Source organism: Parasteatoda tepidariorum, chromosome X2 (genome assembly GCF_043381705.1).
Source record: "Parasteatoda tepidariorum isolate YZ-2023 chromosome X2, CAS_Ptep_4.0, whole genome shotgun sequence".
Classification (NCBI taxonomy): Eukaryota; Metazoa; Arthropoda; class Arachnida; order Araneae; family Theridiidae; genus Parasteatoda; species Parasteatoda tepidariorum.
In genome coordinates this window covers 40,504,654-40,528,849 of record NC_092215.1, presented here as the reverse complement: position 1 = coordinate 40,528,849, position 24,196 = coordinate 40,504,654, and the positions used below count along the sequence as shown (strand labels likewise).

The following is a 24,196-nucleotide window of genomic DNA, read 5'->3' as shown; positions in this document are numbered from 1 at the left end:
ATGAAATTAAAATTAAACTGAAACATTAACATTTCAGAGAAATGTTTCAGAATAATTTGAATTGAAACAAAACGAAATTATGTTCCCTTTATGTTTCAGAAAAAGGCCAGTTTTAAATTAGAAATTATGTTCATAATATGTTTCAGAAAAATGATAACTTTGAAACAAAATTCAATATTCTCCCTTTATACTTCAGAATAATTTCATTTTATAACAGAAATTATGTTCCATTCATGTTACAAAAGAATATTAATTTTTAAATGAAATTCAATTTCTCTCATTTATGTTTCCAAAATATTTCAGTTTTAAAATAAAACTGAATATTTCAGAATGAAATTAAAATTACACTGAAACATTAATATGTCAGAGTAATGCTTCATAATAATTCAAATTAAAACAAAAAGAAATTATGTTTTCTTTATGTTTCAGAAAATCGCCAGTTTTTCATTAGAAATTATATTGATTGTATGTTTCAGAAAAATTTTATTTTTGAAACAAAATTAAACATTCTTCATTTATGCTTCAAAATAAATTAATCTTAAAACTGAAATTATGTTATATTTAGTATGTCACAAAAAGAAATTTTTCGATGAAAATCAATTAACTATTACTTATAACTCAGAAATATTTTAATTTCAAAACCAAAAACTTATTTGTATTCTGAAATAAAAATTCCTGTTTCCACTCTTGTTTCTGAAATTTAATTTAGTTTTTCCTGTTATATAGCTTCACAAAATTTTGTTTCTATACTCAAAGTGGTAGTAAAATTTACACCTTAAAATCTATTTATCTCTTCGATTTATAAATTAAATTTAAAATGATTTTAACCACCATTGCATATAAATAAATTAAACATATATATACAAAAAAAGATAATGATCATATTAAGATGTGTTTTAGCTCTTACAAACTAAAAAATATATTTCTGCCTACGATTGTTGTTCAATTTTAACCTAACTACTTATTGGGAAAAATCAGTCTCGAGAAAATTAAAAGTTGGCAGGTATGCTGTTCTGATTTTGCAATTGCTAATACGATACTATTTAGGCATATAAGAAAACTTGAAAAAAAGTAGCGTTTCCTTTTGACTCATTTACACTTAGTGGTGTAAAGTAATTTAATTCAAATTCACAAAACAAAGTATATTACATTAAAATACAAACTTAGTTATAACTAGAAGAAATTTTTCAAAAAAGCGTAAAAAGTTTGCATATCCAAACATGCCAACTTGCTCCGGTCAGAAAATAATTATCTTCGAATGGAAGTGTATGAATCTTGGTTTAGTACATTCGATTTAAATGGCTTTGACTCACCACTATTTCTAAATAATTCAAAGGCTTGTGTGATACCACTTTGATTCGGTTTTGACGTGCTGAGCATCCTCTAAAGTTAGCCAAATTAACAGGAAGTCTACAAATATTATCTTGCACTTCTCTAACGTTTTTTTAAAAATATTTTGTCGAATCCGGAGTCTTTGGCAACTCTCTCTCACTCTCTCTCTCTCTCTCTATATATATATATATATATAAAATTAATGTGCAATATATATGCTATCACAGCTAGCTTCGTGTTTAAATACTTTGACCTTTTAAAATTGTCATTCCTGAAAGTGAAAAAGCAGTCTTTTGATCTTGTTTTGACTGCAACTATCATTGTGAGTGGAGTGTTCTCCAGAATTGTGTGTCCAGAATAGTNCGTCTGTAAGCTACTTGAACATAGTTGCAGACCAGGTTCACCCATTCATGTCAACAGTTTTTCCTGCGGGGGATGGTGTTTACCAACAGGATAATGCACCATGTCAGAAGGGTCGAATCATCATGGATTGCTTCGAAGAACATTCCAGTGACTTTCAAGTCATGTCTTGGCCCCCAAATTCACCTGACTTTAATCCATTAGAGCATTTGTGGTCCTACTTGGAAAACCAAATTCGTGCTGCCACGCTACCCCCTCGCAATGTGAGGAAATTGCAGGACCAGTTGGTGAGTGCTTGGTACCAGATACCTCAGACTACCTATCAGCTCATTGTGGAATCTATGCCACGGCGGGTGCTAGCAGTTTTGAGGGCTGAAGGTAGGCCTACATGGTATTAGCAGGGTGGTCATAATATAATGGCTCTTCGATGTATGTATAGATTATATTTTAAAGTTTATAATGTTGTCTAATACCTAAGAAACAAGTTTTTCAGATGTTAATTGTTAAATGAATATTACTGCAAACTAATATTTACATTTTATTAAAAGGCTTAAACAATTAAAATTTTTACAATATAAAATCTTAAACAAAATTTACTTATAGACTACTTATTTAACAAGCGTTTTTCTTTTAACATTAGATTTACTTTTGACTAGAATACTAATGTCCTTTTCATTCATTTCTTCATACAGCAACACTAGAGAACACCACATACATATTAACAATATCCATTCACAAACAGTGGTTATTACATACGCAGTGCTGAACTGAAACAAAAACAAACAAATATTCAAAACACGAATTAATTAAAATTTAAAATCGTTAAGAAACACATTTAATATTTTGTCTATATAAAAAATAATATGCAGTGCTAAATTTCAGTATATGCCTGGTATTTATGAACGGTAAATTGTAAATGATTTGAATCGTTATCAGGAAAAATTTTTCTTCTCATCTTTTTAAACGTCGCTGTTTATTTATATAAAATTTTATAAAATTGCAAAAAACATAATAACAAACATATTATTTACAAATTATCTATTATTCCATTATTTATTAATTTGATTTATTATTTTACAAAAAAATACAAATATATTGAAAATGGAATTATTAAAATTTAAAAATTTTGAATTTAAATTTTTTTCTAAAAATATGGTTTTGTTTCTATAACATGCGTTATTATATACACAGGGCTGAACTTAAATAAAAACAAACAAATGTTCAAAACACGAATTATTTAAAATTAAAATCGATTGTGTAACACCATTTATTATTTTTTATTAAACAATAATATGCAGCGCTGAATTTCAGCATATGCCTGATATTTATGATCCCTAAAATGTAATTGATTTACATTGTTATCAGGAGCATTTTTTCTTCTCTTCTTTTCAAACAATTTTTTTCTCTTTATGAAAATGTGAAAAATAATACAAAATATTACTCTTTATATTTTCTATTATTTTTCACATTTTATGTTAATTTTGGTTATGTTAATTTGTTTTGTTTTGTTATATGTTAATTTTGTTGTTTATTGTTTAGATTTATTATTTTACAAAAAATAATTAATCTATTATTAATATAATTATTTAAAATTGAAAAATTTAAAATTAAATATTTGGGATGGGACAATGGACTATTGACAACGGTTTGGAAAACATCCCTGAGGATGATCTGAACTCATGCCATCACAATTTTGATCCTCTACAGAGGGGATCGCTTTTCTGCTTTGGTAGGCCGAAGACCTTCACACGATGTCGAGCTCTTTACAGTGGAATAGTAGTTAAATGAAGACCAATACCACACACCCTCAGTCCTTTCATAGCCTGATCAAAGTAGTCACCCACCCTCACAAGGACCGCAGCAAGTGATGCTTTACTTCGATGTTCTACTGGGAACTGTGACTTACGATCAGTTTACTGTGGCACTATATGGGAATATTTGGTTTTGTTTATGAAACAATTATAAAAAAATTCGTTTTCTAAACCTAATAACAGAGTTCATACGCAGCGAAACAAAATGGAAGTAACAGGGATGCGTGCTTTCGGCAAAAACTTTAATAAATTGGTAACGAAAAAAAATAGTAAAACTTGTAGAATAGAGATAATTGCGCCCACTCTTGAAAAGTGTCTCCTTAAGATAATTGTAATAAAATACCATTTCAAGTGATACTTTGGATTTTTGATATGTAGTGGTTAAATTACTTAAACTAAAAAATAATAACATAAAAATAACTTTTATTTCGCTTGCACTAAAAAATACTTTTTACCTAGAGCAGCAAGTTGGCATCTTTATAGTAATATAAAAATAGATTTTTTAAAAATTTTTTTTATGTATGTATCTACCAGCATATATTATCTTCTCTAAGTAAATGTAGATCCAAAGGTGGAGGATATGAAATTTAAATTCGATAGTGGAAGCTAATATTAAGAAGTTCATTTTCTTTAAAGCAAATTTGATACCAGTTATTAATTTTTTCTAGGTGCGTAAGAGACATGTTTTATTGACAACCAAAATCATAATGAAACAGCCAGTTTAGATAGTTTTCATGCATGGACAGCATAGACATTTCTATCTATTTACATCATTACGCGCACCTCATACTATTACCATAATCATACTCTATTACCATACTATCACCAAACAACTCAAATTATTATCATACTACTCATACTCTATAACCTTACTACTCATGCAATTACCATAACCATGCTCATGCAATTACCATTACCATAATACTCATATTATTGCCATAACCATACTTTATTAATAAACTATTATCTTATTACTCAAACTATTACTATTACTTTTCTTTATAACTATACTATTATCATACTACTTGTACTATTACCATAACCATACTCTATTATACTACTCAAACTATTATAATAACCTACTCTATAGCAATATCAATATCATGTTACTCATACGATTACCATAACCATACTCTATTACCATATTCATATTACTACCGCAACCACACTCTTTTACCATATTATTATCATATTACTCATACTATTACCATAAACATATTTTAACCATATCCACTCACACATGGGAATATTATGAATACTGTATCAGCAGTAGACTTATTTATGCAATTTTCGAAATGAACTAAAAGTCAATAAAATGCTTACGAGAAGAAAAAAAATTCCAACCTTTTGACCGATGTTTCTTTATCATACAGCTGTTAAATATTGCATCCAAATGTATGATTCATATGCTCTACTTCACACTGCTGAATTTGATTATATTGATGTTTCTATTTCACTTTCTTTTTGCACAAGGAAGCGGGAGAATCTTAGCAATTATTTCCTTCTACCCAATTAAAAACTTATTTTTACTTTTTAATTTATTACGGTCATAAATAAGGTAATAAAACTGATAGATTATACTCAGTTTTAAAGTTATAATTCTAAATCCAATAATGTCGGTAAACATTAAAGTTAAGTCATGTCAATTAATGTAATTTAGCAATAAGCATTTAATCTAAAATTCGTAATATTGTAAAGAAAATAAAACAAACATCAGAATTCAGAAATATAGATATTAAAAAGAAAAATTCTTCTTCTAACATCGTCTTTTGTTAAATTAACTAAGTCTTTTTTTATCTTTAATTATTTTTTTTGCATAAGTACATTGAAATGTAGAAAAAAATTAAGCTAATGTATTTCTCAAATCGATTACTAGCTTTTGTTTATTTTTTTGATTTTTCATTCAATGTTTAATGCGACTTTTCTGAATTTACAGCAAACGAACAATTATGGAAAAAAATAGTTTTTGCTCTTTTGCTTACTTGTCTTCCACCTTTTCCAATATTTTCTTACAGTTTCTAACATATTTACAGATTTTTTAAAAATAAATACCTAACGCTTGGTTAAATCTGTAAAAATATACTTTGTTTCTTTTCTCGAGATACAGTACCTACAAGAATGTATTAGTGTATTATTTCTTGACTAAAGAAACAAAAGTATGTGACATAAGAGTTCAACCCTAATGACGTAATTTTTGGAAGATAAATGCTTTCTAGACAATTATCCTTCATTTCGTTTATTTATTTATTTTTTAGAAATTTTTTTTTTTGAAAATCCCACGAATATCTAAACTAATAATGAAAGAGTTTTAAATTTTTCTGAAGTTGTTAACATCATAGTTTTATTTCCTCTGTATATTAAATCGTTCGTTTCTTTTCATTCCACTTCCTTCTTAAAAATGAGAAGCGGTGATAATTACTTCAAAAATGATATAATTTTTTTAAAAAACTTATTCGTTTTTTCCATTCTTAAAATAGTTACACAGTTTGGAAACATATTTTATTTTATAATTCGTCANTCAAAGTAGTCACCCACCCTCACAAGGACCGCAGCAAGTGATGCATTACTTCGACATTCTACTGGGAACAGTGACTTACGGTCAGTTCACTGTGGGACTATATGAGAATATTTGGTTTTGTTTACGAAACAATTATAAATAATTCATTTTCTAAACCTAATAACAGAGTTCATACGCAGCGAAACAAAATGGAAGTAACAGGAATGCGTGCTTTCGGCAAGAATTTTAATAAATTGGTAGCGAAAAAAATAGTAAAACTTGTAGAATAGAGATAATTACGCCCACTCTTCAAAAGTGCCTCCTTAAGACTTAAGATAACTGTAATAAAATATCATTTCAACCGATACTTTGAATTTTTTATATGTAATTTCGGAAAATTACTTAAATTGAAAAATACTAAACTAAAAATAACTTTTATTTCGCTAGCACTAAAAAATACTTTTTACCAAGTGGAGCAAGTTGGCATCTTTATAGTAATATAAAAATTTTTTTTTTAAATATTTTTACGTATGCATCTTCTTCCAGCATATTTTATCTTCTCAAAGTATAAGTATATGTAGATCCAAAGGTGGAGGATACGAAATTTAAATTCGATAGTGGAAGCTTATATTAAAAACTTTCAGCTTTATCACAAAATGGAAACCAGATTTTAATTTCTTTCAAGTGCGTATGAACCCTAAAATCACTTTCATTTAAACCAAGTTCAAGCAGTGATCTTTAGAAAATATATCAAACATGCATTTTATTGCAGTTTTATAATAGTGTACTTGTAAAGAACAGAAGCAATAAAAATTATGAACTTTCCCAAAAAGTGAAATGAATTCTTTTTTACTTCTTTAAAGTAGTTTTCTCCAGAAATAGCTTTAACATGGTTTTTGAAAGTTCTTTCACCAAAGAAGATAAAAAAAAAAGCCACTGTTTAAGAGCCTTGCACTTAAAGCAAAGTTATAATTTTCAACTATAAATGCCATCGTGCCGTGAAGATATATCTGGCCCTTAGAACGGAAAGATAAGTAAGATATTTTAAAAATTACTATACTATTTTTAAGAGTTCCAATTTGGTGACATTTTTCAATCTAGATGAAAATTATCAAAATCAATGTTTCATTAACACTTAAAAAAAATTTATGAAGCCAGATAATAGAGCATTGGAGAAAGATTTTAAATATTAAAAAATTGGACCACGAATGCTTTTCATTTTCTCAAAACTTAAACCTTTCTTCATATTCATTTTCAAAATAAACATAGAGATCGCTGGTTAAAGATAGGCTGAACTTAATTTAACAGTAATGAGTAACTGTAGCAAACTCACAACAGTATGAAAATAGCATATTATGAGCAAAAAACAACACTTCACGCGTTAACAGCAGTCTTCGTCAAACAGCCCTAAAAAAATGAATCACCCTGAATAACTTTTGATCTAATGATCGGATCTGCACGTTCTAGGTCTCATTCTTAATGGTTCGAGAGGGTGACGTTAAATATGCTAATTAATTAGAACACGTGATATTTTAAGCTACGAAACCAGACACAAAAACGTACTTTTTCTAAATAAGCAATGCCTTTTTTTCAACGGATTCAAATTTCTGACCCCTTAAGATACTGCAATCAGGGAAATATGGTCCTTATACTTTTTTCAGGACAGCGATCTAAAATTTTGGACCCTTTAACGTTAATTTTATTTTTTGCGTATTTCATCATATTTGGAAAATTTTTTAAGCGAATTGAAAAATTTTCCCAAACAATTATAAAATTCTTTCATCCAAAGATAATTTCATGCAAAAAATAGTTATTTTATAAATTTAGTTAATATTTATAATATTTTTTTATTATTTAATAATATTGGTCGAAAACATTTTGAATTTTGAGGTATACAATTTTTTACATCATTTTAAGGCATGTTAACTTACACGGCGAAATACAAAATTTGGGCGAAGAAGGTTAAATAGTTCCTGAGAAATGGAATTTTAAAAATGTGGTATAATTAAAATTTTATTTTTCAGAAACTATTTGTATTCCGCTCTAATTTTGTACTCTGCCATGTAAAATTAAATACTTTAAGATGATGTGAAAATTGTATTCCTTACAATTAAAATTCTTTTTGACTATTATTTTATAAAAAAAAATAATAATAAATATTTACTACATCTATTTTTTGATTGAAATTATTTTTGGATAAACAAATTTTATTATTTAGTGCAAAAAAGTTTCAATTTGCTTAAAAATTTTCCGAGATATGGCGAAATACACAAAAAGTAAAATTAACATGAAGGGGTACAAACTTTGGATCGCTTTCCTGACCAAACTATGGGGACTATATTTCCCAGATTGCGACTATCCCCTATATTTTGCGGGTAAGAAACCTAAATCAATTGAAAAGAGGGTATGTTTAGTGAGAGAAAGTGCGTTTTCGTGCCTGATTTCGCACTTTAAAATATCGTCAGGATTAGTTGATTAGCATGTTTGAAGTCCCCCCTTTGAGCCATTAAGATTGAGTCCTAGAACGTGAAAATCCGATCATTAGATCAAAAGTTATTCAGGATGAGCTGTTTTATTCACGCTCTATACACAGAATCGTAGAAGATAAAGTTAGACTACATAAACTTACCTTTGTAGGCAATTGATAATTAATATCTTCCATATGTCGGCCATCATTGTTACAGAGTTCTTCTATGCCTACTGTAATAAGTGCAGATACCCCTAAAGAATTGAATAAATGAACAATTAATATTCTACTCTTTAGGCTAAATATGTACATTATTTACAATATTAAGGTAAAATTAAACACCAGCACCTAAATGATGTGGTCCTTTATAACTTTATTCAATTTCAAAACACATCTGAAGAAACAATTTTTTTTTTATAATTATACAACCGAAGAACTACACAATACGAAGTTTTTTTTTGACATATTGATTTTGAAAAGAATGGTACTTTTTTTGTAATGGAAAATTCTCTGAAAAAACAAATAAAAAATTGTTTATAAGAAATATATAGGTTATAAAAATTAGAAGAAAATCTTCGTATACCAGAAAAGAATGTAGTTTAAATATATAGTTAAAATTTTAAGTCGATTGGTAAAAGTTTTTTCTTTCGAGCTTAGTCAACTGTGAACAATTTTTTCAAGAAAAAATGCATTTGAAATTAGGAAATCGGAAAACAGCTTTGAATTCTTCAGTCCTGGCATAACTTTGTTAAAATTAAAATACTTCTTTTTTATTATGAATTTTTATTTTATTATTTTTTTTGTGGTTTGTGATTGTTCACTTTAAATCCTTAAAAGAATTTCGTATTTTGCACAATACAGGAAATTTGCCCCTGTTTTAGTTGAAAGAGACTAGACCAAAAATAACCTATAACTTATGCGATGATTGTGTAAAGACGACAGTGAGAAAACTAAAGTTTTCTATTGGCTGATTGGTGTGAGCATGTATAGTGTTTGAAAAAATTTCCTTTGATGAGTGTTTTTCAATGAATTTCATTATTTTTTCGTCAAACGAGAGTCAATACTTTTTCATGCTTTAAATATTCCTTTCTAACATAGAATTGCCTTAGAAAAAAATTATAGTTCAAAATTATAGCAATAGTGGCTAACTCATTTATTATGCTTATGTATTTATTATGTTAATTAATATTACTTTGACTATCTCATACTTGAATACCCATTCTAATTTTTCTGACTTGAGTGCATTTAAATTTTTAAAAAGTGGCCATTTTTTAATGATTTACACCAGTCACAAGTATATTTGATAAAACAATAATGATTTTTTAAGTAAGTATAAGTATGTAATTTTAAAATAGTGTCTCATATTAGAAATCTTTACCCCATTAAAATGTAAAGGTGATGGAAAAAATATAGAAGCACTCCTACACTTATTCTAGGAAACACTATTCTTTTATCAGCAAATATTTTGGCAGGTTTTACATGACCAAACCGTTAGCACAATGTGACAGATCATGCATGAAGCTTTTAGAAATGGTGTCCTATTTACCCATGCAAGGCTTGCATCGACCAAAATGAGAGTTGCAATTTAAAGGCCTCTCTTAACCACAATAATTAAAAAGCTATCTAATATAAATACCGCAAAAAATTCAAAACAAAGGAAATGCAGTAAAAAAAATTATACAATCACAATAACAAAAATTTCAAAATTTCTGTTATTAGAAGTAAAAAAAATTTAATATATCTATATATATAATTCAATTTATATATATAATATANATGGCAAAACTGTTGGCACAATTTGAAAGATCATGTTTTTAGCTTTTAGAAATGTGTCATTTTTACCTATGCAAAATGGGCAACAACCAAAATGAGGAGAGGAAGTAATTAACTTCCTTTTATTGTTAATATCAGCAACCTTTAAATCTTCCTTTAAGATTGCAATATTTATAATAGAGTATTTTTGTAATTGTTGTTGTACGGAAAAGGAAAGGAAGCTTTATACTTCTATTCTCATTTTGGCCGATGCAAATTTTGTATGGGCATAAAAGACACCCTTTCTGAAAGCTTCAAGCACGATCTTTCAAATCGCGCCAACTCGACATGAGAAATCTTTCATAACATGTGCTGGAAAAAGGAAAAAATCTTTACATAGAGGTAGAATAGAAATGTTTCCATATTTTTAACCAATCCCTGTATGTATGCTACCAGCACATTACTGTATGAACAAACCTCGTCTCCTTACCTAACAAGCATGTTGGTAAAACAAAGAATGCTAGGCTCTGGCGATTTAGAAGTGTTTTTTTAGATCCTTTTACATCCCAATAAAGTATAGCTTGAGATATGACGAAAATAATGCAACTACTTAAAGCCAATAGCGCTCCAGACATGTGTCCTATTAGTATTGCAAACACCTAGAAGAACACATAGTTCTATAAACTACATAGAATAAATTATGTACTTCAAGCGATCGTTTTTATATGGTAACTCTAGGTCAGATAACAGGATGGTGATGTTCAGGGGGGAAAAGTAGCTAAATTATTTTATTATGAATTTATTTCTGTGGTGGATATTTATACTTTGATATATTTGAATCATTACGGTTTCCTTCAAAATAAGAAATTATACGACAGTACTAAAAACCAATATGTATTGGACGTGAACTTCCATGGTTGAGTTGTCTCTTCGATCGGGTAAGTGGTCTGTAGCGTGTAGCTAACAGACCGTAATCTTGGATATGTATTTGTGTTAATCCGTCTATAGTTTGCGCTGTCATTCTTCAACTTGATAAGTGTTCAAAATCCATTATATTACAAGCACACATGCCCGCATATGTTTATTTTATTTATTTATTATTACATGTACATATGCAACCTGCATATGTACATGTAATAACATATGCAGGTTGCCATATGGATAGTGGGATGTACCAGCCCTCTTTAGTTGCAATGAAAATGATAAGTTATTATAATTTTTTTCCATCGATATTTCCGTAAAAGGAAGTACTCCATTGATGGCGCCATCACAAAGAAACACTTTCCTATTAATTATTCTTCATAACTTTAAATTTGACGGCTCTAGTATGAGCATCTTCACATTTTTATCAGTAGTACCTTTTCACTAGAAAGACAGATCGAACGAAATTATTTTTTTAAATACTTTTTCACATTTTCAACGTTTGAACTGCAAGGCCACACAGTGGACCAGCATCCAAGGTTTCGTGGCCGAAATTAGTATTTCGATAAAATTTGTTTCAAAATTTGGGGTTTCTTACTTAGGGATTTTTATGTGCAGGTAAATTGAATTCATAGTTGAAATCTTGAAATACACTAAAAATACCCTAAAAACAAAATGGCTGCTGAAATATGATGAGCAAAAATAAAAAAAAGTAATATGGTACGTTTAAATAATTAAATATAGCGATGAAAATATAATAATTTTCGTAATTTCATATTAAATATGAAAAGCAAATTATATTTCCGAAGTAATATTACAAAATAACGCGAAAACATAAAAAAAAACATAATTTTTGTTTTTCGGTATATTTAGTCCACATTTGCAATACGGGAAAAATGGGGCAGGTTTTTTCGAAAGAAGAAATATCACAGAAGACAACAAAAAAAAGTTTAGCTAATTACCTTGTGGAACTTTTTGGAACTAAGTTTCGAAAGTCATTCAAACATTGTAAAATGTCAAATGATAAGATATAAACTATAAGTTTGTCAAAAGTATTTACTAATCCAACAAATTGAAAAATTGTACTATAATTTCAGACTAATTACTCTGATAAAAATGTAACAGTAAGGTGAAATTCCTATATATATTTCTGAAATAAAAATTTAAAAGTTACACTTAAAAATGTTTTTAAAACATATTTTTCATTACATTGTACTCTCGTCGGTCCAAAACGTAAATTATAATGTTTGGAATGATTATGAATACTTAATTTGGGCTATATTTAAACTGCCTACACATATTTTAGTTGGAAATTTAATTTTTGACTTTTGGCCAAAGATCATGGTCTTCTGGCCCTCAGTGGGCCATGGGAAATCCAAAGCCCTCCAACATTTTTAAAATAAAAATCTGGCTTACACATTAATCACCAAAAGACCGTTAGAATTTAATATAACCATATAAACAAATCATTTTGTGGTTAAAAAAATAAAGCAGCTTAAAGAAAGTACGATTAAAAATAGATTTCGATAACCATTTTGTCACGACATTAAATTATAATTAGTTATACAGTTTGTATTGAATAAAAAGTTATACGTTACATTTATTGTTAAAAGAAAAGAATAGAAATATTTATATTTGCTTTTTATAAAATAAAATAAAAATTAAATAGTTGATTTTATTTAATTTAATTAGAACGGGATTTAGAACAAATAAAAATAATTATGAGTTTATGAAATAAATAAAATTTAAAAGTTAAGAAGTACATGTAAAGCGTGGGTTTAGTCATCACCGCTCTTCCCGGGTTTTGGTAGGATTCAAGCCTACCATAAATCAGGGTGCCTCTTCAATCTGCCTTTATCACCTTTGTGCATTCCGGGTTTTGGTAGGATTCAAGCCTACCATAAACCAAAGTGCCTCTTCAATCTGCCTTTATAACTTTGTGCTATCGCTTCTTCTATATGTCTTGTCTAGGTGTTATAAGCCATAATTTGCAGTGAGTACACAAACCAGTACTTGTAAGTTGGATTTAAGGGCCTTAAAAGTTTTCAAAAGCCGTGCTAAAAGTTAATCAAATATTAATACATTTAAATAGTTGTGAAAATCTCTACACATTACTTTTCGTAGGAAAATATATCTGTGCACATTATATTATTTATATTATATCTAGGATACAAACAGCAATGTTCCGTTAACACGTTGAGCGCCAAGCTAATTTTACGTGACTCGCCCTTCTGGTCACGGTAAATAACTATAGTTCGTTCACCAGGAGTTGGCACTTGGCTCCGCCTTCATCACGTGGTATCGGATGATACTATTTTGCTATTTCAGGGAGGGCTGCTATTTGGCGATCGTATGACAAAAATATGTATTTCGCAATTTTCATGTGCATATTTCTAACATGTGCATTTTATTTCATAAACTTGTTGATATTTCTCTCTTTTTATTGAATAGTTTGTTCTTTTTGAGATATTTTACTGGGAAAAAGTTTTTAAATATAAATTAGCTAGAATATCAAAAGGTATAATAGCTGATAAAGCGAAGTAAGTGACTGAAAAAGAATTCACTGTTTGTGTTTGGCCATCACCTGCTACATCAGAAAGATTCCACACGGTTTCTTATAAGTAGTCTGCGCAGACTATTTAAAAAATGAACAGTTTGAGCGCTTGAAACCAAATTCTATTTTAAAAGTGACTGAGAGGAATTTGTCATACATATTTGAGAATTGAATCTGTAGTGGTAGACAAGTAAATAAGACAAACTAATCATATTCAAAAATTAAACAAATTTTTAGACATATATTTGCTACCACTTTCTTATTTTTACTNATATATATATATATATATATATATATATATATATATATATATATATATATATATATATATATATATATATATATATATATATATATATATATATATATATATATATATATATATATATATATATATATATATATATATATATATATATATATATATATATATATATATATATATATATATATATATATATATATATATATATATATATATATATATATATATATATATATATATATATATATATATATATATATATATATATATATATATATATATATATATATATATATATATATATATATATATATATATATATATATATATATATATATATATATATATATATATATATATATATATATATATATATATATATATATATATATATATATATATATATATATATATATATATATATATATATATATATATATATATATATATATATATATATATATATATATATATATATATATATATATATATATATATATATATATATATATATATATATATATATATATATATATATATATATATATATATATATATATATATATATATATATATATATATATATATATATATATATATATATATATATATATATATATATATATATATATATATATATATATATATATATATATATATATATATATATATATATATATATATATATATATATATATATATATATATATATATATATATATATATATATATATATATATATATATATATATATATATATATATATATATATATATATATATATATATATATATATATATATATATATATATATATATATATATATATATATATATATATATATATATATATATATATATATATATATATATATATATATATTTGTTTGTTTGTTTGTTGTATTTGGATGTATATTGAATATATATTTGTGATAATCCGCCTATAGTCTGTGCTGTCTTTTCTTCAACTTAATAAGTGTTTAAAATCCATTCATATTACAAGCACACATGCCCGCATATGCTTATTTTATTTATTTATTATTACATGAACATATGCAACCTGCATAAAATTGTTGAGCCATGTCGATAGTCGGATGTACCAGTCCTCTTTAGTTGCAAATAAAATAAAAAGTTATTATAATTTTTTCCATCTCTATTTGAGTAAAAGGAAAACTTCCATTGATGGTGCCATCACAAGGAAACACTTTCCTAATAATTATTCTTCATAACTTTAAATTTGACAACTCGAGTATGAGCATCTTCACATTTTCATCAGTAGTACCTTTTCACTAGACATTTTTATCAGTAGTAACTTTTCACTACCTTTTCACTTTAGACAGATCAAACGATATTATTTTTTTAAATACTTTTTCACATTTTCAACGGTTGGACTGCAAGGCCACGCAGTGGGTCAACATCCAAGGTTTCGTGGCCGAAATTAGTATTTCCTTGAAATTTGTTTCAAAGTTTTTTTATTTTTTTTTATTTAAATGTTTCTATGTGCAGGTAAATTGAATCCATAGTTGAAATTTTAAAATACACTAAAAATACCCTAAAAACAAAATGTCTGCTGAAATATGGCGAGCAAAAATAAAAAAAAAATAAGTACGTTTAAATAATTAAATATAGCGATGAAAATATAATAATTTTCGTAATTTTACATTAGATATAAAAAGCAAATTATAATTCCGAAGTAATATTACAAAAAAGCGCAAAAACATGAAAAAGAAACAAAATTTTTGTTTTTCGGTATATTTAGTCCACCTTTGCTATATGGGCAAAATGGGGCAGGTTTTTTCGAAAGAAGAAACATCAAAGAAGATAGCAAAAAGAAGTTTAGCTAATTACCTCGTGGAACTTTTTGGAACTAAGTTTCGAAAGTCATTCAAACATTGTAAAATGTCAAATGATAAGATATAAACTATAAGTTTGTCAAGAGTATTAACGAATCCAACAAATTGAAAAATTGTACTATAATTTCAGACTAATTACTCTGATGAAAATGTAACAGTAAGGTGAAATTCCTATACATATTTCTGAAATAAAAATTTAAAAGTTGCATTTAAAAAAAAACTTTGTAAACATATTTTTCATTACATTGTACTCTCGTCGGTTCAAAAAGTAAACTATAATGTTTGGAATGATTATGAATGCTTAATTTTGGCTATATTAAAACTGCCTACGCATATTTTTGTTGAAAATTTAATTTTAGACTTTTGGCCAAAGATCATGGTCTTCTGGCCCTCAGTGGGCAAAGGGAAATCCAAAGCCTTCCAACATTTTTAAAATCAAAATCTGGCTTACACATCAATCACCAAAAGACCGTTAGAATTTAATATAACCATGTAACCAAAACATTTCTGTGGTTAAAAAAATAAAGCAGCTTAAAGAAAGTACGATTAAAAATGGATTTCGATATTCATTTAGTCACGACATTAAATTATAACTAGCTATAAAGTTTGTATTGAATAAAAAGTTATAGGTTACATTTATTGTTAAAAGAAAAGAATAGCTATTAATTATTAATAGCTAGAATTAATAATTTTTATAAAATAAAATAAAATAAAAATGACGTAGTTTATTTTATTTAATTGAATTAGAGCGGGATTTGGAACAAATAAAAATAATTATAAATTTATGAAATAAATAAAATGTAAAAGTTAAGAAGCATATGTAATGCGTAGGCTTAGCTCGATACTGCTCATCCCGGGCTTTGGTAGGATTCAAGCCTACCGTAACCCAGGATGCCTCTTTAATCTGCCTTTATCAACTTTGTGCATCCCGGGTTTTGGTAGGATTTAAGCCTACCATAAACCAGGATGCCTCTTTAATCTGCCTTTATCAACTTTGTGCATCCCGGGTTATGGAAGGATTCAAGCCTACCATAAACCAGGATGCCTCTTTAATCTGCCATAATCAACTTTTTGCTATCTCTTCTTCTATATGTCTTGTCTAGGCATTATAAGACATAATTTGCAGTGAGTACACAAACCCGTACATATACAGGGATTTAAGGGCCTTAAATGTTTTCAAAAGTTGTGATAAAAGTCAATCAAATATTAATATATTTAAATAGTTGTGAAAATCTCTACACATTATTTTTCGTAGGAAAATATATCTGTGCATGTTACATTATTTATATTATATCTAGGATACAAACAGCGATGTTCCGTTAACACGTTGAGCGCCACGCTAATTTTACATGACTCGCCCTTCTGGCCACTGTAAATAACTACAAACTAAATTTGCTATTTTTTTAGATGGTTTATCGTAACATATTTGACAAAAGTGGTGAATTATATAAGCCTACGAATTGTTCAAAAATAGTGGTGGATAAAAATCTACTAAATTGAATTTATTAAACCAAGAATCACAATAATTAAGCAAATTTTGAATACATTTTCTGCAATTCATTAAAAGAGTGTAAATTTTATAGTTCTATATCATGTTATACGCTACCAGCCAGCTGCTTTCCGCGGCCTATGTGAAAGGTTAGCGTCAGCCACCGGTGGTTGACGCGGTCTAAATGTAATTTCAGTGTCAGCCACTGGTTTCTGACGGGTCCTAAATGGAAAGTGTCAGCCACCGATGGCTGACGCAACGCTCAACGTGATAAAAGATACAAAAATTAACTCACTCATTTAAAAAAAAATTGTAGATAAATAGAAAAAAGAGAACAAAAAGACTTTGAATTTAACCATTGTAGATTTGATTAACTCTTTATGTAGACAATATTTTAATTTCATACTTACCCATTCGTACTTGTTTGAATGCTGCGTAATCTTAAAAGGATAGGCACATATCAAAATATAACTTAAAAAGTAACTTAAACAAGAACACGATGATACAATTGAGACAAATTTCTTGAACTTGTTTTCTTCTTTAATATGAACTTCGTACAAAGCTAAACTAAGCAAGGAACCTGAAAGATTGTAGAAGAAATAGGTATTTATTTACGGTCTTTCTCAAAAGTGTGAGCACAATCATGTTTTTCAAGAAATTTACAAACAGAAGATCGGCTGACAATGCGAGTTTGCAGTAAAGAATCCAATTTTTTGAACTGTGATAAAAAAGTACACTTGCAAAAAAATTGAAAAATGGACAAAAGCACAATGCCAGAGAGTTCTAAATTTTAATTTTTTGTTTTCAATCGGAGTAGCCACCACAGACTCCAGATCTGATCGAACTTTTTGTGGGATGAACTAGACAAGGATGTGCGTGAGCAGATGCTATTCAACACAGAAGACCTGTGGTGAGCTCTTCAAAGTTGCTGGGGTCACATAATCGAACTTTGGCAAAATTGATCAGGAAAAGTTCTTATCAAAACCAAGGATGGGTTTCCTGATGAACGCGAATTTCATCAATGATTATGTATAAATAAAAATAAAATACTTATTTTTTTAATCCTTTACATTAACAATTATTATTTTTAAAATGAGACCAATAAATCTAATTTTGAATGATACAGTGTCCTCTGAAATTTCTGGATAACCAGGGGTGTGCTCAGATTTTTGAAAAGGACTGTACTTTAAAATTATAATATTTTAAAATATATTTTAATCTCTTTTGAAAATTAACCCCTTAACTTGTGCTCTCGAGTTAATTCGAGCGAGCTAAACAGGTCAAACTGTGCACTGCACACTCGAGATAATTCGAGTGCCGTTGTATATTATGCTGCTATAATTTTTCACACTCTAATATAATCGAGAATTGCAAATAACAATGTGAGAGGTAAGAAAAAAAATCGTTTTATTGATATTTATCATTTACATAGGATTGCAAGCTATGACACTTATTTATTCAAGAATTAAATATATAGAGATACCAACTTGCTCCTGACAGCAAATATATATTTTAAAGTGGTAGTTTAACAATTGTGATTCTTGGTTCAATAAATTCAATTTAGTAGATTTTTATCCACCACTATTTCAAAATTCTTAGGCTTATATAATTCCCCACTTTATAGTATTTAGGTCATGCTGTACCTTTTAAAAAGCAAGCATAAATAGTCAAATAGTTTCAAAATTTACTTTGTAGTTATTTACAGTTTTTTAAAAATTATTTTGGCGTGTCCGGAGCAGTTGGCATCTCTGAATATAGCCTTTTTCCATGGAACAAAAGCGCAGTATATCAAAGAAGTCCACTAAAAGAAAAGACACTGTTCCATACCTGCCAACTTTTACGCATGTTTGCTTTTTGTATATTCTTCGCATTTATAAACTTAATTTATATTCTTTTTAACAACCAGTATTTTTAAATAAATTAAGCGTATATAATAATATGCAATACTATCGTGGTAGACATACCCTCCAACTTATGAGGATTTTGAAAATAATTCTTTCTAGTGGTAGCGAACCAAAGTAGAAATTTTTAAAGCAAATGGATCTCTCATAAAACTTTTATCAGAACTTAAGAATCTAGCCATATGGCCTGCACTTTTATAAGTAATAGTGGACAAGTTACGCTAAAATTAATTTTTTTTAAATATTAAGACATTAATTTTGCTACCGTCTGAAAAGAAGATTTCTGAAACTACGGAAATTCCGTAGCAGTTGGAGGGTATGGTGGTAGACTACATAAGCTTTTATCGAAATAATGTGTATGTTTCTGCCTAAAATTGTAATTTAAATTCCATTCTACTGCAACTGCGGAAAGTCATCCTCGAAAGGATTAAAAGTTGGCAGGTATGCTGTTCTAAAGTGTGTTTTTTTAACATAAAAAAATGTTTTTTTTTAGCCGTTTTTTTTCAAAGAAACTGCGTTAAGGGTTTAAGGTCTGTGGGAAACCTTCTAAGATTATCAACAATGGTCATATTTTGAGAGGGTTACGCTGGTGCATAACAATTATAGAAAATGGTAAAATATTTATGTCAAAATATGCAATGTCAGTACATTCGTAGTCATTAAAAATTTTCAATAATTTGAAGTGCATAAAATCGCATAATTCAATTACGTTATTTTGTAAGTGAAAAAAATAATAGTGAATGTTCAACTTATATAAAATAAAATTGTAACTACTTTTTAAATTTTTAATGCACCATACGAACCAAGTTTGAAGCCAAGGCTGATAAGTTTAAATTATTAGTTCATAAATATATATGTTTACTTTAAAGTTTTACTTAATCCTGAATATTTTTTAATTGACAGCAAATTATTGTTTAGTTTTTCATTGAAAGTTTTCAAAACATTTGCCTGAAAATCTAAACATAAATGTCTTAAAATTAAAGCCCTTATAAATTTCTGAAAATCTCACAGAACCCAGGTTCCTAGAATATCTAAAGTGGAAGCCAAACAAAAATTTAAGATTAACTTAATTTGTTTCAATTTGCTCACATTTGAAAACTGCACAATTAATCAGTCTGATATATGTGTTTGAGCTGTTTGTACGTAGTAGTGAACAAAGTCATTGAACATTAAATTTATAAAAACAATAATAAAATGTCAAATCATAAAATTTACGATCACACTAAATAGTCAAATAAAAATTAAAACTTGAAGGTTATACTGAAACCTGAAAAGGTAATTATATGCATATACAAGATTGCTATGGGCACTAAAAATTCAAAAAGTGCTGACTAATAAAATCAAAATTTTATTAACACGTTCACGCCGGGAAAAGTGAAAATACTGGTACGGGAAAAGAGAAAAAACTGGTCGAAGAACTATTTCAATATTAGATAATATTCGGGAGGAATTAATCTATTCTCAACAATAACAATTCACTGTAAGGAAATTTATCACGGCGAAGAAGCAATTCAATATAAAAATTGCATCCGTTAAAAACAATTGGTAGTTATGGATTTCTATTATTGCTGGAAAAAAACTAAAAAATGAAATTTATTGTTACCAGTTTTTACTCCGGTGCGCTGCCAAGATGAGACAATCTAGCGTGACCCACCGGTGGGTCACCCCGGCGTGAACGTGTTAAAAGAAGTTAAAATTAGCAACTTTAGATAGCATATTTTTTTCCAATTTACGATTGAAAGTAAAAGCAAAGAATGTATTTGCTTTGAATATAAATATGAAATGTAAGAAGTCATAGTGATAGTTACTATTGAATAATTAAAGACATAATAAAGAGCTTTTAATTGAATTTCAAACTTTTACTTGCTCGTGGAAATCCCTGCATATCCTTAAATCTAAACTTATTCAAATTAACTTCATTGTGGAGAAAATACAAAAGATAGATTATAAGTAGACACACTTACCAGGGAAACAACTCAAAAGCATTAAGCAAGTAAATACTCCAGATACGGAGCTGCTGGCAACAGCTTGACTATAAGAAAAATCATATTTTGAGTTATCATTATGGAAAGCTTTGGATAAAATTGATTTGGTGTCTTTCATTAGGCAGACAGGAAAGTTTATGCAAATAATTGAAAGGTGATCCTAACAAAACATACTATGAAGATAGTAAAGACTAATAATTTGGAAAAATATTATTTTTTTTAATTACCAGGCCATAGCAATAATTCAAGCGACATATATTTAGTTCCAAAACTAGCAAAAGTGAAAGAGGAAATTTCTTTCATTTTGAATACAGCGTGTATATCGCTGTGAAAGGCCAAATTTAGCAAATGTCCGAAAAATTTGGAGAATATTTAAACTTACTATAGTTCGTTCACCAGGAGTTGGCACTTGGCTCCACCTCCTTGGACACAGAGTTCATTTCTGCGAGGGGGAGTTAGAGGAAAAACATTTCCCCGACTTGAAATCGAGATAACCTCTAATGCGCGCAAAGCATCCACACGGTTTTTTATTAGTAGTCCGATCAGACCACTATGAAAGCAAACCAGGTTACGAAAGAGCCCTTTAATGGAAAATCGAGTAAAAATAAGAAAGTGGTAGTAAATACATGTCTAAAAATTTGTTTAATTTTTGAATATGATTAGTTTGTCTTATTTACTTGTCTACCACTACCGATTCAATTCTCAAATATAGATGACAAATTCCTCTCAATCACTTTTAAAATAGAATTTGGTGTCATGCGCTCAAACTTTTTAAATAGTCTGCCCAGACTACTTATAAGAAACCGTCTAGAGGCTTTCTGATGTAGAAAGTGATGGCCAAACACAAACAGTGAATTCTTTTTCAGTCACTTACTTCGCTTTATCATCAGCTATTATACCTTTCGTTATTCTAGCTAATTCATGTTTAAAAACTTTTTCCCAGCAAAATATCTCAAGAAGAACAAACTATTCAATAAAAAAAGAGAAATATCAACAAGTTTGTGAAATAAAATTCACATGTTCAAAATATGCACATGAAGATTGCGAAATAAATATTTTTGTCATACGATCGCCAAATAGCAGCCTTGTTCACATCCTTCTCCCCAAAATAGCGAAATAGTATCATCCGATACCACGTGATGAAGGCGGAGTCAAGTGCCAACTCCTGGTGAACAAACTATATATCGCTGTGAAAGGCCAAATTTAGCAAATGTCCGAAAAATTCGGAGAATGTTTAAACTTACAACTTACTCCGAATATTCAATAAAATATTCCGATGTGAGCAAAATATTTTGCTTAATTCCCCGTGCTCGGACTAATTTTAAAATCCAACAAATTATATTCTTCAGTGAATGTCCAAAATCTTTGCGAAATATTAAAAACTACCACTTACTCCAACATTCAGTAACATATTCCGATGTGAGTAAAATATTTTGGCTCAATATTTAATTTCACTAGCTCAGAACAATTTAAAATTCAGCATGTTTTGATGCTATGCTGTTGCATAAAAATATATAATTTCTTTTGTATTTGAAATAGTGCGCTTGTTGCAAATTTTTTCTCTCTCTTCCACTGACACCGAATCGCATATCTGCCATCTTTGACTCCTTCTTAGTATAGATTTTTAAAATGGTAGTAAAATAATTACTGAAAAAAATCTTACTACCGTTGAAATTGCTACCGCTAAAAATATTTATAATTCGATCAGATTGACATTAGCTGTCGTAAAAGCTTTTATTTATTTGTTGTAATTATTCATATCTAGTGGGAGTCAAACTCATTTATAATTGTTATTACAAATCAAAAAGATTCATGGAATGACATAAGTTTCTCTACCACTTTAAACATGAAAAGAAAATCTTACGGAAAATCAGAAGAGTTGGCAGATATATGAATGACTAAATTTCTATTTGCAAGTAAGGGAAATATGATAAGGAGCAAATGCAATTTTTATTTAAAAATAAATTACGGCATGAACTTTCCGGACAACTCAATATATTACTAGTGAATTAAAAAAAACTTTTGGAGAGGAAAACCACGAAATTCTTCTACTGTCAGCCTGATGACAAGGTGACTCTAACCCATGATTCGTCTACCACTGATGATATTTTACGTTAGCACTGTGGTCAGTGTGAGCTAGGTGCGGAATTCGTATCAACCAGTCATTGCTGGAATTCGCACCCGGTTCACCTAATTAGAAGGCTCTTTATCAATCGTCTGAGCTACCACGGCTTCCCCAGAAGTATTGATTTATTCTAGGAACCTGGTGGGCTATGTGACCCCAACAAAATTAGAGCTTCAGTCACCATTTTGTACACTGTAATCTTCGGCCAGAGAGGACCTCTTGGACATGGGCCCAACACCGCACCAACCAAGCTATCCCGGTCCAATATTTTAGGTGGCAGTACGAATTGACTGCAAGGGGTCCGCAAAGGGTTGAAGTTAGGACATCTGTGTTCATTCTAAAGAATTGTATAGAATTTTGATCATTCCAGTTTATGAACACCCATTTCATCAAACCGTGACTGGGCAAGTAATACCTGAAAGCATTATCTTAGGTACCACTAGAAGAAATTTTCCCACAAAGCCGAAAAAGTTTGCAGCTTTGGAAGTTCCTCTGTTCAGCAACAATAATAATCCAACTACTCATCTACAACCAGAATATATCACTAAAACTAGGAAAATTGCTATATACTTCGATGATTAGACCAATTCTCACTTATGCTTCACCTGCCTGGACAACCATACCAGAATTCCTGAAGAAAAAGCTCAACCAATGTCAGAACAAGATACTGAGAAAAATCACCTGTGCCAGATGGCTCATCAGAAATACAAATATTCATAAAGACCTCAAGATCCCACCCTTATCACCTATAATCACAAATTAAATGCAGATTTCTTTGACAAGGCTGTAAAATACAATACAGCTAACTTCAACCAAATATTCAACTTCTAAAACTACAAAAAAGATACAAAATTCAGACCAATAGCCGCTCACTTTACATCCGGC

At 28.7% G+C, this 24,196-nt stretch overlaps 1 protein-coding gene across 1 annotated transcript in view; it reads right to left on the bottom strand.

Annotated features, from left to right (window-relative positions):
* Positions 1-2,217: 2,217 nt before the first annotated feature.
* Positions 2,218-24,196, bottom strand: part of LOC107455914 (uncharacterized) — a 33,429-nt gene continuing 11,450 nt past the window's right edge. The window contains exons 3-7 of the mRNA XM_043047646.2: positions 21,166-21,233; positions 17,711-17,880; positions 10,710-10,878; positions 8,630-8,721; positions 2,218-2,459 (exon numbers count right to left, since the gene is read on the bottom strand). Of these exons, the coding sequence (XP_042903580.1) occupies positions 2,301-2,459; positions 8,630-8,721; positions 10,710-10,878; positions 17,711-17,880; positions 21,166-21,233 (658 nt within the window). The 3' untranslated portion in view covers positions 2,218-2,300. The remainder of the gene's footprint in view (positions 2,460-8,629; positions 8,722-10,709; positions 10,879-17,710; positions 17,881-21,165; positions 21,234-24,196) is intronic.